Source organism: Rhinolophus ferrumequinum, chromosome 23 (assembly GCF_004115265.2).
Source record: "Rhinolophus ferrumequinum isolate MPI-CBG mRhiFer1 chromosome 23, mRhiFer1_v1.p, whole genome shotgun sequence".
NCBI classification, from domain to species: Eukaryota; Metazoa; Chordata; class Mammalia; order Chiroptera; family Rhinolophidae; genus Rhinolophus; species Rhinolophus ferrumequinum.
In genome coordinates this window covers 6,557,822-6,575,965 of record NC_046306.1, presented here as the reverse complement: position 1 = coordinate 6,575,965, position 18,144 = coordinate 6,557,822, and the positions used below count along the sequence as shown (strand labels likewise).

Here is an 18,144-nt window from a genome sequence, read left to right as displayed (position 1 = left end):
AGGAAAATTATTTTATCATTCAGATGATCATCTTGCTGTAAAAGTGCTACTGAAGTCCCGATTTTTGTAAAGGTACATTTCATGATTCAGAGCTCATAAAATGGCCACGTGAGAAATTTTTCTACTAAGACAAGATTTGAATTTTTATATTTTGTTATAACAAATGCAATGAAGAGGAAACATCTCTCAAATATTTTAAAACCTGTATTCTTACTTTCAGAGAATTCACAAAAGATAGACAGACGAAAACTGCTAACACATGGGTTTACAATTCTAAAAATAATTTCACAGTGGGAGGAAAGCATATACTCATTTTAGCAATATGTACATATTTATTCAAATATGAAGCTATAAATGTGTACTTCTGAAATATTCTAAAAATATAACCTAAAAAGGGAACTATCAAATATACGGGAATACAAAGTATGCTCGTAGGAAAAATAGTAGTAAAAAAGTGTGTAAATAAACTACATGTAAACACAATTTTTAAAGAAAGTTTTATAAGTATTACATAAATCTTTAGCATTTTCCACTTATGCAATCGTATCTCCCCAAGGAGTTCAAGTCACGTAACACAGCTTATATGGTTAACCTATAATGTATACACACTTCACTACTGTCCTATTTTATAGATTAAGATACGAAAAGTCACTGAATATTTTAAAACTGTGACTAAACTTTAGAACATTGCCCTAAACCAAAGATCCTAAATCAAATACCATATGTATTTTAAAAAACGACTTAAGCAAATTGCCGTTAGAATACACACACATAAGTATACAATTTAAAAACTGTTGGTCCACTTCTTAATGCCATAGAGGAAATATATTAACTAAACAAAGACTTTCAGGTCCTTTAACAAAATGATGCCACAGTAAATGATTAAAGTATTCTTAGATAAGAGGTTTCGACTTCATTGAAGTACTTCTTGAAATAGAGGTATTCTCTCATTTCCCAACAATGTTTCTATTTCAAAACAGGAAAAGTGGAACGTCACAGGGACCTGATAACTTCCACCAACATTTAGCTTTGCTTCCATTATTATGCAAGTATTTTTCCAAATACTTGCATTAAACAGAGTTACACTAAATGGATTGTTGATGTTACTGCAAACTCCAGACAATTTAGCTGTGGTAGGACTTTCATTGTGGAATAAATAGAAACTTACATTTGAGAACAAAAGATTCAAGCGGTGAATTGAAAAAACAACAACAACAACAAATTCAAGCAGTGAATTTGGTAGGGCAGGGACAGAAATATTCAGAGACTTTTACCTGACTAACTGACAAGTGCCCAACCTCCCTATGACGTCATGGAAAATGCAAGAGGAAACAAGAGCACAGGCCGTTCTGTGCAGGTCAGGGTGGCACTGACATCGGTTACGTGTAAGCTAGCGGTGTACCCTGCAAATTCTGGGTATTCCAACACTTAATCCGCATCCCTGAGTCAGATACAGTCTTAATAAATACCATGATCTGTACAGACAGTACTGCTTCTGGAACAATTGTACAGGAGACAGAATATAAACACCTGTGCCTCAGGGTTCTTCAGGTGCTGTTTCATGCTCTGGCTTTTAACGTTGGCTTCCGAGTAATGCAGAAGAGCCATAAGCACCATCCTTTCTGGGAGGAACAAAGCCTTTGCTCCAGGTCTTGGTAGAAAAAAATCTGGAAAATAAAGTATATCCCAATTATATACAATTAAATGTGAAGAATTGTCAGCAAAAATAAATGCTGAAACCAAAATTTGCCATGGGCTCTTGCCGGTGCAGTGGTTTGCCACCTTAAATGTCCCTGCTATCTTTGCTGAACGCTGGGTATTTCAAAATGAAGCTAGAATTCCTTCGTTATCCTTCTTGATTCAATGCTGTTGGGATGTCAGAATTTGACAAATTGCCTAGTGGTACCAGACACGTGGGGAGGAATTCATTTAGGCCTCATTTAAAAATTTCATCTGTGAACTGCATGTTTCCTTAAATAACCACCTATTAGCAAATGCCCCTTAATTTGCAGTTAGCAAATACCTGTACCGTGTATCCCCGAAAATAAGACCTAACAGGAAAATAAGCCCTAGCATGATTTTTCAGGATGCTCGTAATGAAAGATAAGCCCTAATGTGTCTTTTGGATCAAAAATTAATATAAGACCCAGTCTTGTTTTCGGGGAAATATGGTAGGGCTTATTTTATATTACGAGCATCCTGAAAAATCATGCTAGGGCTTATTTTCTGGTTAGGTCTTATTTTCGGGGAAACACGGTAGCAGCTAGTTCGCTCTAGAGAAATTCTAGGAGATGCGGTTGAAAGTGAGTTTGAATACTGACATATACTTCTATGAAGCCATGTGTTGGAAATGCCATGTCTCCCCATAAGATATTAGAGATTCTCTGGCTAACTTTTTATCGATCGATAATTAATAGTGAGTGGTATACTGCAGGAAAAGTATTACCTTGTATTTGATACAGGCTGAGATTATATATATTAAAAATATACCCTTATGTGCCAGGGGTCTGTAAACCAAAGCCCTGTTCAAATAGGGCACACCATCTGTTTTTATAAAGTTTATTGGAATGCAGCCTTAGAGGGCAGAATAACGGCTCTCAAAAAAAGTCCATGCCCTAATTCCCGGAACCTATGAATCTGTTACTTTAGGTGGCAAAAGGAACTTTGCAGAGGTGATTAAGGTTATGGACAGTGAGATTGGGGATATTATCCTGAATAAATAGCCTGTCGGAGAGATGCGACAGAAGAAGGAGATTTGAAGTATGGAGAAGAACGCAACTCGCTCTGGCTGGCTTTGAAGATAGAGGAAGAGGTCATGGACCAAGGGATGCAGGTAGTCTCTGGAAGCTGGGAGCAGCTCTCAGCTGACAGCAAGAAATGGGGGCCTCATTTAGTAAGAAACTAAATTCTGCCAACATCCCAAATTAGCAAGGAAATCGATTGTCCCCGGCAGTCTCCAGAGAGGAACCCAGCTGCACCCACACCTTGATTTTAGCCTGGTTAGAGCTATGTCGGATTTCTGAACTGTAACATAATAAATTTGTGTTATTTAACTAGGTTTGAGCAATTTGTAACGGGAGCAATAGAAAACTAATCCAATAGTCACCCCTATTCATTGACGAATTGGCTGAGGCCGCTTTCAAGCTGCCAGGCAGAGTTAAGTGGATGTGAGAGAGACTGTATGGCATGGAGAACCTAGCATAGCGGCCAACTGGCCCTTAACAGAAAAAAGTTTGTCCATCCCTGATATGTATGTGCAGAAACCATAACAGTAGCTTGCATTTAAGGAGCACGTAGTGAATACCAGACTCTGGGCTAAGCAGGTTGTCCTCCTATCAGCTTTCTGGGTAGATACTACTTTGGTCCCCATTTTACACGTTTAGGGAAAAAAAAATGGAGGCAGAACGGTGATGTAATTGCTCCAGGCCATCCAGAGAATCAGGGAAGAGCAGGGCCTCAAGCCAGGTCTGGCTGACTTCCGAGCTCGGCTCACCCCTGTGGGCATGCGCAGCACCCCAGATGATCACCTGAGGCCTCTTATCGCTGGCAGAAAGCAATGGGGAGCTCCCGGCTCGGCACCAGGATGCCCAAGTGCAGCATGTCCACGGGCTCGTTGTCCGTGGCCACGACGTCATACTTGCGCACAATCTGGAACACACATGCACAAAAAAGCAGCATTAGCCCTCTTCTCCCGCGTGGTGGCAAAGCACAGAACCCAGCTGCAGGGAGCCAGTCAGGAATTTACCCAGCAAAGAGCCAAGTGGAGCTGGAGCTCGGCTAACCGGCGACCGATGCACATTCTTTTCCCGATGCCAAACGGGAGATGTGCGAATGGGTTGATCTTTTTATCTTGAAGCCATCGTTCGGGTCTAAACTGACTTGAATCTTCAAAATTTTCTTCATTGGACCCCAGCACCTGGGTATTCAGCATCAACACTGTCTAAAAACATACCGAAACACAGAGCATTAAAAATAACCAGAAGAAAGACATTTGAATAGCAAAATTTACAACAGTGATCACCTTACAAATATAAAAGTAACCCACAAATTTATAATAATGATGACTGCCCACACGTATGGAGGGCTTGAATTGGGCCAGGTAGTAAAATGGAAAAGAACATCAAAGTTTTGTTTCACATTCTCACAATATCCCCATTTTACAGATGAGAAAGGTGACGCTCACAGAAGCTACATAAGTCACTCAAGGCTAGACTTGAATCCAAATCCCTCTGTCTGCATAACCATTGTTCCTAATACTATACTTTGCAACACATCAACTATGCGCTACCATCTACATATTTGCAAAATGAATGCTTTCCCTGTAAAAATTTTCAGGAGAATAGGATGAATATTTGGAAAGTGTGTCTTTCAAAGCACTGTAAGGTGCAAAATGTACAAATTCTACTTACTCCTTTGGGTAAAGCATATTCACCCAGAACCGTTGCTTTGTCAAGAGTCCTAGTTGTAAATGGCACACTTGGGGTAAGCCTGAAAAAACCAAATCAAAGATGTAAAGGGGGGCACAGACCAAGTTCTAGCTCAAGTGTGGGATTGGAGATTCTGCTTAAATAAATTGTTACATAAGGTCATGCTCAAAAAGGGAACCCAATCACAAGTCTTTACAAAGAAATTTTGTCTCTTTCTTCCCGATATTTCTCTCTCTTGTTTTTATTCCTTATCTCATTGGGTTGGCTAACCCCCCCCAGAACAAGCCTGCTTAGTAGCTGTGCGTAGTGGTTTTCCTATTTCACTCTAGATTGCAAATGTGTATGTTTTTCATGCGTAGCCCTGAAGCTTAATATTAGTTCTAGGTTTCTCCGATCTACCCTTTATGAAGTTCAACACATTTCCATCTAATCCTAAGAGGGTGTAAATTTTGTTTTCCAGAAAGGGTGTCAAAAGAATTTTCAAAGAACATTTTATAGCAGAGGCTCAAAAACAAAGACGTCTCCATGTCTTATCATAGAATACTGCTGAGCTTTCATCTCAGATCCTTCAATCATGCCCTGAATCTTAATTAGTGCATTTGGCTGGTATTCATTAGAGTGTTATTATTACTGATTTAAACAGGAGGGCATTGACTTTTCAAGATGTAACAGCATTTTCCCAAATGATTTAGGAAATGAGTAATAGAAAAGGGATATGGTCCTACGGCGCTTTCTTTGCAGCTGGTAGATGTTTATGAATTAACGATGGGAACTGTCTATGGGGGAGACCCCTTACTATGTATTTAAGAGAACAGCTTTCTAACATATTCATACAGGCTTAGGCACGTGCCCTTACCGCATGGATTCTTTCAGACAGGCTTTTAAATATGGCATGTTCCTCAAATCCTCTGCCCGTGGCATCTGAGTCTCAGGCAATACACTCTGAATTTCCTTAAGAAGCTTTTGTTGCACGTGGGGATTACGGGATAAATTGTAGAGAATCCACATTAAGCTGTTCGCTGTCTGAAAAACAAACAGACCCAAACTTGAGTTTCTGCAAACAAGCCGCCTTAAAATCAGTATGAGCTGAACCAAAGGCAATGCCTCCCACAGAGCTCTGCAAATAGATTAGTGAGGACTTTTCACATATCCTTAATTTGCTGTGCCTCAAACAAATACCATATATGAAAAGTCAGATTTATTTTACTGAACTTATCAATTAAGGATAGTTTCTTGATCGAGGGAATCAAAATAGAATCCCGTAAACAATTTGCTGCATGAGGACACTTAAAATATAGTTTTGTACAAAACTGGTTTGAACACAAAACAAGCACTTGTAAAACTGGTGAAAGGAAAGCAAGGTGGGTGGATTGTATCAATGTCAACTTCCGGTTCTGGTAACGTTTGATTGTTATGCAAGATGTCACCACTGGGGGAAACTGGGGGAAGGATAAAAGGAACCCCTCTATTTTTTTCTTAGAACTGTGAGCATGTGAATCTAGAATTATCTCAAAATAGAAGCGTTTAATTAAAGAATTATTTAATATAAAAGTTGATATAAAAAATTGAATGGGGAGAGAGAAATGGAGATCCTACGAGAGCTACTCATAAGTTTTTAAAAAACTTTCACGGTGTTAATGCACAAGAAACTGCATTTCTGGAATTTAAAAGAAAGGTTGTTTTTTTTTTTTTTGCCACACCCTAAAAAGTTACCACAAAAATATAAAGGCATTATCTATGCTCAGGGTTTCAGCCACATGCAAAGAGCCTCATAGGAGGGTGCCAACACCAAAATAAGACATTCTAGCACTGAGTTGAGAGTTTCAAGGGACCAGCCACAGTTTCTGACAAAGACTCATGGCCTTTTAAGTGGCATCCTTTTTTTCCTTTCCAAAGGCAACGAGAAGAGAAAATATAATGGCGGAAACAGCCTGTGTAGCTTTTAGCTTCATAATATTCACCACTGGTAGTCATAAGTATTTGTTTTTTAGGCCTTTTTTAAGCTAATTGAAACCAAATATTCCCGTAAAAATGGTCATTGTGTTCTCCTGCGGCAGACACGAAGACGCTTTTGCTAAGTGCCATGTGCCACTCACATAAATGAGCAAAGTGCAAGACAATTTGGAGCCAATGGCATTTATTATTTTTGGAAGAAGATGTCTCCAAGGCAGTCTTCTTCATGTCCCAGGACTGGCAGCCTTGGCTGCAAATAAACTGTACACGGCATTATTACAAGAGTCCAATTTACAAAACAGGAAGAGGGCGTAGCCGCCAAATAAGATATACTTTCAAATTTCTCTGATTTTCCAAATGTGAGTTTCAGAATAGCCAGGACTAAAACAGAAACAGATTTAACCATATCAGTGGGTCCTTTACCACAAGTACCAAATAGAGTGTCCAAAAGGCAGATAACTGTAGCTTTCACCAAAGCCCTGTGAAAGACAGCCCAAGGTCTGTTAGGATAACTGCAGGGGCTAAATCGAGGGGAAGTGGCCTGAGAAACCTCACAGGCACAAACTGTCCTGGCTTGACCTCCGTGGAGGAGACCCATCTCGTAGCTGGCCTTCCTGCTTCCATTCTCTCTCTGCTAATTCCACTCTCCACCCACCAGTAGGAGCCCACTTTACAAAACAAAAATTTGATCACATTACTCCCTTGCTTACAATACTCCAAGAGCTTTCCATCACAGGTATAGTAAAACTGAAATGCGCCTGGTTAACATGGCCCATCGACTTCTCCAATCTCAACCCTGACAGCATTTGCTAGTTCTCCAGCTCCATCTCTCTTCCTGCCCCAGGGCCTTTGCATGTGCTGGTTTCTCTACCTCAAGTGCTCTTCCACCAGATCTTTCCATGGTTGGCTCCTTCTCCATGGTTGCTACCTCGAGTGCTCATCTCCATGATCTTTCCATGGTTGGCTCATTCCAGTGTCAGCTCCAGTATGACATCCTCAAAGAGGGACCCCTCCCCCATCTCTCTGTTACCTCACCTGATGGCTTCCTCCATGTCCCATACCACTGTGTGAAATGACCACATCTGTCTGTTTACATGTCTACTGTCTGTTCCCCGCTACCATTTAAGTTCCATGAGGGGAAACGGGTTCCTGGTGGTCTCTCTCAAGTATCTGGAATAGTGCCTATCTCATAGTAGGCGCTCGGTAGTTCCTGAATTCTTTTATTTATTGAACACATATTTCTTGAGCACCTGCTAGATGCCAAGTGCTATTCTACATCCTGGGAATACAGCCGGGGACGAAACCAAGTAGTCACCTTCATGGAGTTCACATTCCAGTTAGGAAACAACAACAAAAAAAATGGGTGGAGTGTTACTTTTATCACTGTAAGGTGCCTCTACCAGGCAAATGTCACTCTACTAGGACAGTGAGCTGAGACACATTCCCACTGTTGACAGCCTTCTGGAGCATGAGGCTAATCAGAACTTTGCTATTCCCCGATGTGGAAAATGCTATTTTTTTTTCTTCAGACAAGAAACATTACAGAAAGGGGGAAAATGTGGAAAAGAAATGAACTAGTATACGTTCTTCACAGAGCCTATTTGTGTATGAAATGCTGGGCCTTTGGGGAATCTTAATATACATCACTCCAATGATAGCTGGAAAAATGAATGGAAGACCCTTACACCCACCTGGACGCTTATCAGTATTTGTGTTAAGAGTCTGACTGTACTGAGTACCTAGTACTGTGTTTCCCCGAAAATAAGACCTAGCCTGACAATGAGCTCTTTTGGAGCAATGCATCTTTTGGAGCAAAAATTAATATAAGACCCAGTCTTATAGTAAAATGAGACTGGGTCTTATGTAATATAATATAATATAATATAATGTAATATAATATAATATAATACCAGGTCTTATATTAATTTTTGCTCCAAAAGACGCATTCGAGCTGTTTGTCCAGCTAGGTCTTATTTTCGGAGAAACAAGGTAGGAGTACCTACTACATGAGGGGCAAGATTTTGATCTTTAAAATTAGCCATTTCACTTAAATTGAAATCAACGTTTCCCAAACGTACTATGTTTACATTTTAAGCGTAAAAATATTATGGGACTGGCAGAGAGTATTCCAATATTTTTACAATAAACGATAGCCTAGTTAGGTAACATGCACAACTACCTAAAATCATTCCCATTTTTAAAAATTCTAGATCCTCTGCCTTGCTACAGTGCGGAATTTCACTGCTTCCAAATTCTTGCAGCAGCTTGCCTGCATATCACAGCACTTGAGTCCTGCTCTGGATTTTGTCACGAGGATAGGACAAAACTTTCCTCCCATCACGCGTTTCAGCACAAAGGCTGTGCGTTGGGTCTCCCACAGCGCCGCAGATGGGATTTTTCATTTGTGCCAGAGCTCAGTTGATCCATGCGGGATGTGTGCGTCGAATGACTATGTAAAACTTTTCATGAAAAAAGATTTTACAGACTGTTTATTTAGCCAACTAAAAATTCAGGCCCGGGCTTACCGTTTCTACCGCGGCCAGCTGGAGCTCAGTGACGGCAGCGTACAGTTCTTTCTTTGAAAGCCGATTGTGGTGATAAATGTCACAAAGGAAATCCGTACCAGGCTGCTCGCTGTATTTTTCTAACCGGTGGTTGACACAAGATTTGACTATTGGAGAAGAGAAAAGGGAGAGGAAATCAGTGGAACGCTGGGATGAGGAAAAGAATGAAAGAGAGCCTAAGATGAAATCGTCCTTGCAACATCAGGAGGGGCTTTTCAGGGACGTTGACGTGGTTAAATTAGCTAATATTCGCTTATTGTTGGGACGGCAAGGACACATAGGTGCCCACGTGAGCCGGGCTCCTCAAACTTTCACGTGCACAAGAATCGCTTGGGCATCTTAAAATCAGATTCTGAGTCCGGGGTGGGCCTGGAAGTCTGGATTGCTAACAAGCTCCCGGGTCGTGCGGGGCTGCTGGGCTGCAGGTCAGATCTTGACCAGTAAAAGCTTAGCGCTTGGAGATCATCGTGAGACAGAGGTGGGATTTGGGTCCACTGTCAGAATCGACAGTTGGACCCAGATCCAGGTGTCTAGCTGATATGGTCAGTAATCTTGAGAAAGTTACTTAGCCTCTTCGTGCCTTTGTTCTTTTCTGTCACTGGGGCTAAGAGAAAGACCTGCCTTATAGGATTTTTGGTGGGAATTACATGAGTGTGTGTGTGTGTGTGTGTGTGTGTGTGTGTGTATGTTTGCAAAATATATATAATACACTATTATAACACAAAACAATACCTAGCACCAAAGATTCCCTCCATAACATAGCAGAAGTCGTTCTCGTCCATTGAGATATTGTCATATGTCAAGTTTTCACGTTATCTATGTTAGACCTTGAAACAGTTGCATTGAGGTAGGTACTATTATTGTTGTTGTCGTTGTCGTTGTTCTTAGCTCATATTGGAGGCAAGACAACTGAGATGAAAAGCAGATAGGACATTTGGCCAACCCGCCACACCAGGGACGGAGCTGGGACTCGAACCCAGGTATCTCTGACTCCAAAGCCCTTGCTTCTAACCACACCTAACTCCCGAAGATGACAGAAAGCCGACTCCTGCCTTTTTCTCACAATCCGTCTACACCAGGGCAACCCCCACACTCATGCTGGCAAAGCCTGAAAGAATCAGGAGGAGCCTCTCCATCAATGGATCAAGATGGTCAGGCCGGGAAAATCATTCCAGACCTGCGGGCAGCAGCTCCAGGGGCAGGGTGGCCGGGCGTGGGAGGACATGCTACCTGATTGGAAAATGGTGTCCCAGGCCAGCGTGTGGGCCTGCCAGACCCTGGTGTTGAGGCTCTTGTGCAGCTCAACCGGGGTGACCATCATCCTCCCAAAGGTGCTCATCATCTGTGAGGAACACAAACGCCTTCTCATCCGGTTTCTCTGTCTTTCAAAGGTCACTCTGACTGTGGAATCGGAGCTTTCTAAACACCATACCCTGTAGCCCTCAAACGCCGGAATTCAAAGCACCCCTGCCCCCACCGCATGCTTCCCCATACCGGTCCTGCCAGGAGTGTCCACCCCCGCCCCCCAGGGACCTAACAAAAATAATCTTTAGGATGATTTTCTGCTGGATGTGTTTAATGAAAGCAAATTTGCTCTTATAACCTAAATGTTAAAAAACAAGAAGCAGAAAGGACAACTATAATTTTCATATTCACTTCACTTTTCAATAGTTGCCTAACTTCGTCCATGTCTATACCAGTGTCACGGTGTTTACTATATCCATAGACGACCTCAGGGGTTCAAAAGTTTTACATTCTGAAATTTTTTTTTTAAAAATAGTATTTTGAAAACAGACTTTGAAAAACTAGTATTGTCATCAACGGACCTTTAACTGAAATAGCTACTTTAACTTTGTCTAAACAATGATTTCACGTGCTTCTTTATTATATGTGCATATGGGCACATCCAGTGAATGATCGTCAGGAAAACTGCTCTCTCCCCGAGGGGATGCTTACTGTTTTGATGGCCATGATGAAGTTCAAAGCTTCATCCCCTGCGTTCTTCTGAAGGAGCCCGAATCTCTTCTCATAGAGTACCAGGCAGATGCCTGTTAATGAAAATGATCACACTGTCACACAATCTGCAGTCTATGATTAGCTGGCTACTAAAAGCTCAATGCCATCTCTCCTAGAAGTGAGGTGTTGCCTAAGAACAGAGGAAGGGTGAAAAGCCTGAGAGTCTCATAGCTCTTTCCAGAAATTATCTCCGGGTTCAATGACCCATCCTCTGCAAGAACCTCCTGGTCAGAAATGCCACTGTGCAAATGTAGCCATTTTCATAGATGAATGAATCTCTCCTGTAATGTCTTGCTTTTGTCTGAGATTATCACTGATGTCACGTGTAGCAGATGTGGTTAGGGGCCTCCCCGATACTCCTTCGCCCCCAGTTCTTTCTTAAGAAAACCATGGTTTTATTTAGGGAATGGATTATCAGTCCTCCAGCAATACATCAGGATTGATCTAAAACTGGTGGCAAACCTATTCCCTGATCTCCCGGGGTTTCTGCAGCAGCCAGAGCAGACCCTGGTGTGGACAGTGAGACCAAAAGGAAATAATCTTTTTGCTTTTGAGCTAAAAGGTGACCAGTACCTTTTTTCCTTCTTGTTTTGCCTAAAACGCAGAGGTGAGGCGAGGGGGTCGGTAGTTATTGTTCAACAAGCCAACAAACTGAGGACGCACGAGTAGGAAGACTCGATGAGTTTGGCCCCCCAATGACACTGAGTGCCAGCTGTGGACTGCTTTCCTCTCGACTTCTCATAATGCTAGACAGAAATTTTTAAACCCACACAGTCAGGTTTTCACTGACTTGCAAAGAATCACATTTGAAACTCCTTAATTTGGGTATTTACAGTGGACAGTTTCCAAAACATACACTTCTTTTCTCCTCTATAATCATTCCTTCTCTTCACTCTACTTCTCTTTCCCTTAACACCTTCTGTGGATTTCCTATTTGCATGGAGCTTTCTAATGTGCTAAGGTGACGGGTCTATAAAGTTGAGGCTATTCTGATGGAGAAGACAGGTCAGGACAAAAGCCTCCATGGGGGGGGGGTGCCCTCTCCCACTCCTCACACCTGCAGGCAGAGTGACCCTTGCATCAAATTGCACCACGCCACCCTCCTGCTGAAAGCACTCTGCTCTCACTCCCAGGTACTCCCAGGCTCAAAGCCCAACTCCCATCCCTGGTTTTATATGGATTATCACAGCTGGCTGCTGCTCTCCTCCCATCCTTTGCCCTCACCTTGCCCCTCCCGTGCAAGATATGCTCCAGTCGTTCTGAATGACTTTCTCTTCCTTCAACATAATCTCTGTTCTTCTGCCTGGAACATTCCTCCCTTACTTTCACCTGGCGAACTCCTACTTATCTCCAAGGCCTTAGCTGAGATGGCACCACCTCCATGAAGCCTCCCCTGACCATCTTCAGCTGAGCCAGCCCTCTGGGATTCTCCCGCAGCCTTGAATCCCCTTAGTCAGGTGTTCATACACTCTGTTGAAATTGCCTTGTCCCTTGCCTGCACCTCCACGGGGCAGCGAGCTCATCAAGGCAGGGCTCTGCTTCTTATTCCCAGAGTGTCCCTTGAAGAAAGTGGTCGTGTCCTCTTCTTTTTGAAACTTTCCATAGCTCCCATCTGACTCAAACTAAAAGTTCTTACCGGGTCCTGCAGGCCCTCGTGTGATCTTTCGCGGCTCCTCTTTCACCTCCCTCCCCCAGCAATCCACTCCCACCGCACCCTCGAAATTCCTCCAAAGTATTGTTCATGCTTCTGCCCCAAGGCCTTTGCACTTCCTATCTTCACTGTCTGGAACAATCTCCCTGTAAATACCCTGTGGCTTACTCCTTCCTTTCCTTTAGGTCTCATCTCAAATGTCTCCTTATCAAAGCAGACTTGCCTCGTCTAGCTAGGCACCTCTGATCTTTACTGACTCCCTTACACCTCGGCAGAGTGTATATTGAAGTGTGTTGACTTGTCGGTTACCACCCCTACTAGAATCTAAGCTCTGTGTGAGCAAGGCTGTTGCCTGTTTTGTTCACTACTTTAGTCCCTGGCCTGGTACCTGGCACATAGAAGGTGTTCAACTACTGTTTGTTGAATGACTACACAAACAACCATAGTGCAAAGCATAACTTCAGTGCCTGAGAGCATTAGACAGGCTGCTATGGCCATTCCCAGTCAGCGGTAGTCTATGATTGTTGAAATTGTCCACGGAGCCATGTTTTACCCTCCGACTCACTTGCAAAACCAAATGAACAAGACTGTGAAGATAACTTACTTTCAAATGACCATTTGTTCAGTTCACTGTAAAGGTCCTCGATGTGGCCTCTCTCGTCACAGAGCTCATCTATTCTACCCATAAAATCAGCCAAGACCTTCAAAGAAAGAAACCACAAAAGACACATTCCAGTCACTGAGGGAAAACAACATGTAAAGCTCAGGAAGCCAACTTCAGGGTTTGCTACCTTGTGTATTCACTGGCCTTGAGGTTGTTCCCTCTGAGGCAATGCTAGTAATTGTATATTCTCCTTGGGAGCCCACCTGACACCCTAATGGCCTTGTCCTGGGGGACTTCCTTAGCTTTTCCTGCAGCCACCCCAAAGCTTAAGTTTCAGCTTTTGATCTAAATTTAAAGAAAGGAAAACATTTCTTCTAATCAGAATGGGGAATAAACCACAAAGGAGAAATCAGTCAAGTGTCCCTTGATGGGCAAACATCTCGAGGCCTGTGACGCTATAACTATCCTGAGGTTTGCCACTTCCGTGTCTGGGCAAGCAAACATCTCTTTACCGATGGGTATTGTGTTAAGTGTGTTGAACTGGGAGCCAGGAAATCTGTAAATTCTGGAGGCAGCTCCCTCACTAAATAGCTCTGTGACCTTGGACAAGTTATATAAGGACTTTAGATGCCAGTTTCCCAAACCAGGGCTGTCGATGACTGGTGCCTCGCATTTAACGAGGCCTAGAAAATACCACGCTCTGCACCAAGTGCATTGTCTTCGCTGGTCCTCACCGACAACCTCGTGAGGTAGAAAGTACTGTCGCAACTCCCATTTCCTAGGGAGCAGACGAGAAAACTGAGGCTTAGAGAGAGGCTAAGGCGCTCACCCTTGAACACAGCGCTGAGATATGGCCGTGCTGGGATCAGGAACAAAGTCTGTGTGACTACCAAGCCCACCCATGGAAGCGATGGGCACGTTAATTTTGCCACATACGCATGCAAAAGTACTTTGAATTAGTTACTATCAAAAAATTCAGGGATTTTGCACGCATATATGAATTTTCCACTACTTGTCACTAATAATAATAATAAATAATAATAATAGGATCTGGCAACATCGGGTCTGCATTCCCACGTGGCAGTCATTTGCTGGAAGCTGGAGCAGCTGTCCCCTCTAGAAAGGGCATGTACTATTCTCGTTGGCTGAAACCCTTACTAGGCCTGCCTTATACATGTATGTTGATTACCTGGCCCCTGGAAGCATCTGAGTTTGCAATCTTTCTCTTATACAATCTTATGTGGGTCCAAGTTCAATTCAAAATAAACACTCAGAGTGAATAGGAATAAAAAGAGATTACTATATACTTAAATCCCTTCCTCTTTGGCCCCCTGTTGGCTAAAGGATAATGTCTAAATACCTTAGCATGGCACAAAAAACATTGACAAGACCTGCCTTCTGTCCAGCATCATTTAAGAGAAAGCCCACTTCTGAATGTACTATTCTCTAAACACACCATCATGACATGTCATGCCTCCATAGTTTCAGCAGGCTGGATGCCTTTCTCCACCATCTCTGGCTTGCAGACTCCTACTCATCCTGCAAAACCCTGCTCAAATGTCACTACCAAGGAAGTTTATAAGCATTATTTCATTTAATCCTCACAGCAACCCTGTGGAGTGAGAACTGTTCCTCCAATTTTACAGACTAAGAAACTGAGACTTAGGGAAGTTAAGTAGTATCATCAGGTTACGTAGCTAGAGGGTGGAAGGCGGATGTTCGAATCCAAGGCTGTGTACTACCAAAGTCTGCGCTTATAACTGCTCCCTTATCGCGATATTATTTTAAAAGACGGTGAAAGCATAAGGGTTTTTGGGGAAGAGGATATGGGAGGGAATGAGGAGAAAGGAAAGAGCCCCGAATCATCCAGAGTATACTCTGCACTTTGTAGCCATGACGTGAAGCTCCAGAAACATCCCTGCCTCCCAAAGAGACCCAGGAAAGCTGGCCCCAGCCTGCAAACCTCATTGATTTTGTTGTCCAGCTTCATAATTTCCACTGGTTTCATGAGTTTCTTTTGAAAGGCACTCCGGACCCGCTGCCAGTCTTCTCCTTCCCTGGAAGAGAAGCAGAAGTATATTTAGAGCAAATTGAAAAGAAAGGAAGGCAGAAGCAGACAGACCTCCAGCTGTTCAACTGCATGAACTATATCATGCCATGAACACGGAGAGTCATGCCAAGAAATGTCCAGAGACTATTGGCATTGGAATATTTGGGGCTGATTTGACCATAGGAGGATAAAGCACCTTTCCTCTCAGCCAAAGAAAGCACCGGAAAGGTGACATCCATATAATTTGGATTCAGGGCTGTGGAGGTGTTCTTGCTGGGTTTGAGCTGGGAGGCCAGGCGCCTCAATTCCTAGCAGTGAGAGTGGGCCCGGGGAACATTCCCTTCCACAGAAACCCAGATCTGTTTGAGGAAAAATCTTGTCTTCCTGCAACCCATTGCCTTAGGTTGAAAGTCACATTCACAAAACACCTCCAAATGAAGACATACAGTCAGAGATGAACTGGAGTTGTAAAAAGCGGGTTCCCGTCAGGCACCTCTTTGCCCTTGCCCCATGGCTGACCGCACAGCCTGTGATGCACCATGATTTAATATGGCTTTTAATTCCAGTAATTATATCCTGAAGAATACAACTATTACGCATTACAATTTGGGGGTAAAAAAAAGTGCGAACTTGTTAAATGCTAACACTTAAAAAGCAGAGGAATAACATCAGATTATAGCGTTTATCTATCTGCAACCGTAACGCCTCCCTCATCCCACCTTTCGCGTGCACCTAGGCCATACCTTTTCATTCCCCTCCAGAAAGAGAGGTCCCTGTCAAAAGCTAAGGAAGTTCATTTCTGGCGTTGGAGCTTGTGGGGGCGGTGGGGAAGGAGAGCGGTAACAGGGAATTTTAAGAGATAATTTTGTTTGTATAATTCATTTGTCTGGCACGCCAACTTCAGAACGTCTTCCTGCCCAAGAGTCTGAACACCCCAATTTGTATAATGCTTTTTGGCATTTCTTTGATGGAAAGGCATGGCCCCAGCCCAGTTGCCAGAGAGAATGCAAGCGTTGGGTGCGCAGTGCAGCTGTCGTTCAAACCACTCTCATCTGTGCAAGAGTTCAGGACTGCACTGGGTAAGGGTTTTAGCGTTCCCTGCATAAGAAGGGTCCAACCCCAGGGAACCTCTCCCCCATTTTTAAACGAATCAGCCCCAGCCGCTGGCCCACATCCTGCCGCTCGGACTCACAGGATCAGAAGCCCGTAGCCCTCCTTGCGATAGTCGCGATAGGCCTTCCAGGGTTTGATCTCCAGCCGCTGGGGGTACGCGCTCTCGGTGCGGTACAGCGCTTCCAGCAGGTACGGCGAGCCCAGGTGCACCGAGTCGAAGGAACCCAACTTCATGCGGAAAATCTGGCCGTACTTTTTGTGGTACTCCGCCTGCAGCCGGCCGGGCAGAGTGCAAAGTCAGCGAGCATCCCAAGCCCCGATAGCGCTTCTTCCTCCCGCCGCCTCCTTCCTCCCGGGGACCCTGCTGCCCGGACACCCGAGCGCACTGTGCGCCGGAGCCCCGCGCCTCGGGGAGGGTTTGGAACGCAGGGCAGGGAAAGGAGAGGGAATTGGGGCTCGACGAGGCATTTACCAGCGTGTCGTGCTGTTTCTTGAGCCCCCCTTTCCAGAGAATTTCCAGCAGGCTGCCCAGCAGTGGCCAGTTGGTAGGGCCGGGCAGGGCGGCAGCGTTCTGCGCCTCTCCACGTTCCCTTAGCGGGCAGAGGGGCACCTTCCGCGGCCGAGGGGGCGCGCACGCCGTCGATGTCACGGGCCTGGGGGGCTGTCCCAGGCAGCGCAGCTGCTGTAGGAAGGCGGCCAGGGAGCGGCTCTTGCTGATGGGGGAGCTCATGGCCGTGGGAGAGACCGGGCGCGTGGGAACGCACGGGGACCGGGAAGCGCGAGTTGCTAATGTGGCGCCAGCCGGGTTGGGGACTTGACGATTCTGGGAAACAGAGGCAAAGAGGACAAGCAGGTGTGATGGAGGGAGCGGAAGAGGGACAGAGAGCAGAAAGGACCTAGGCGAGGATGCTCGACGCTGCACCGTGCAGCACCTTCAGGGCGCGGTACCCGCCGAGCGCGGGCCGCAGGGGCGGGAGGAGGGCAGCAGAGGGCTGGGTGTCTCTTGAAAGAAGGGAAGGGATGTGGATCCGCCTGTGGGTCTGCAAGTCTGACGTCCAGGTCTGGAGCCTCGAAGTGGAGGTGTTAAGGAGGGTGGGAGAGATGCTGCGGGAGCTGAGTGTCCTCCGGGCGCTCTCCATGATCCAGGCCGGCCGACTAAGTATTTATGGAGACAGGGCAGGCCCTGGGTGGCCAATAAGCACGCTGAGTGGGGCGGAGTGGGCCCTGGCTGGCCTGGCCGGGAGGGACGCGGGACCCGGGTGGGGCGGGGCGGGGGGGGGGCTGGAAATCGGATGGTGTCAGCGAGGTGAGCGAGGGCGTCCGGGCCTGGGTGACCGGTGCACTGCTCCACCCCGGAGATAACCCTCCCCGGGGTGGCGCGCTGTGCCGGGAGTTCACCGGGTGTGCGCTGAGCGCGCCTCCCTGCCCTCCCCCAGCGGGCAGAGCCGGCAGTGGCAGCCCCGCGGCTGTAGCCCCGCGCTTGCACAATCGCACTGCTGGGCGGGCGAGGTCTCCGAGTGCGGGCCCGGGAAGGGTGCCGACGCCTGCCGGGGCCTCGGGAACCCGCGCGCCTCGGGGAAGCTAGTTTATGCTAGCCTGGACGGAATTCTTTTGGGAGGAAGCTTGACTTTCTGCACCTCCCAGGGTGGCGACGGGTTGAGACGACTGAAATGCATCCAAAGGGCATTTCACCTTTGGGTCTTGGGCAAAGAGGGCCAGTTAAACGTACAGCATGTCCTCCCTGGCTACTCCATTCTGGTTGTCAT

At 45.2% G+C, this 18,144-nt stretch overlaps 1 protein-coding gene across 1 annotated transcript; it reads right to left on the bottom strand.

Annotated features, from left to right (window-relative positions):
• Window positions 1-297: 297 nt before the first annotated feature.
• LOC117015976 (1,25-dihydroxyvitamin D(3) 24-hydroxylase, mitochondrial) lies at window positions 298-17,517 on the bottom strand. The gene is made up of 12 exons (XM_033094947.1): window positions 16,851-17,517; window positions 16,458-16,648; window positions 15,179-15,272; window positions 13,216-13,312; window positions 10,901-10,992; window positions 10,175-10,286; window positions 8,906-9,051; window positions 5,284-5,450; window positions 4,410-4,488; window positions 3,746-3,940; window positions 3,528-3,648; window positions 298-1,667 (listed from the first exon to the last, which is right to left on the bottom strand). Exons 1-11 carry the CDS (start codon window positions 17,106-17,108, stop codon window positions 3,538-3,540), a joined length of 1,542 nt encoding a protein of 513 aa, XP_032950838.1. The 5' UTR covers window positions 17,109-17,517; the 3' UTR covers window positions 298-1,667; window positions 3,528-3,537.
• Between the last annotated feature and the right edge of the window lie 627 nt (window positions 17,518-18,144).

What these genes read in the sequence shown, in the direction of transcription:
- LOC117015976 (XM_033094947.1), bottom strand. Translation starts at nt 17,108, where the DNA reads ATGAGCTCCCCCATCAGCAAGAGCCGCTCCCTGGCCGCCTTCCTACAG. An exon ending in GAACAAATGGTCATTTGAAA is followed by an intron (nt 10,993 to 13,215) that starts GTAAGTTATCTT and finishes TTTCATTAACAG; the next exon opens with GCATCTGCCTGGTACTCTAT. An exon ending in TCCACTTGGCTCTTTGCTGG is followed by an intron (nt 3,649 to 3,745) that starts GTAAATTCCTGA and finishes TGTGTGTTCCAG; the next exon opens with ATTGTGCGCAAGTATGACGT.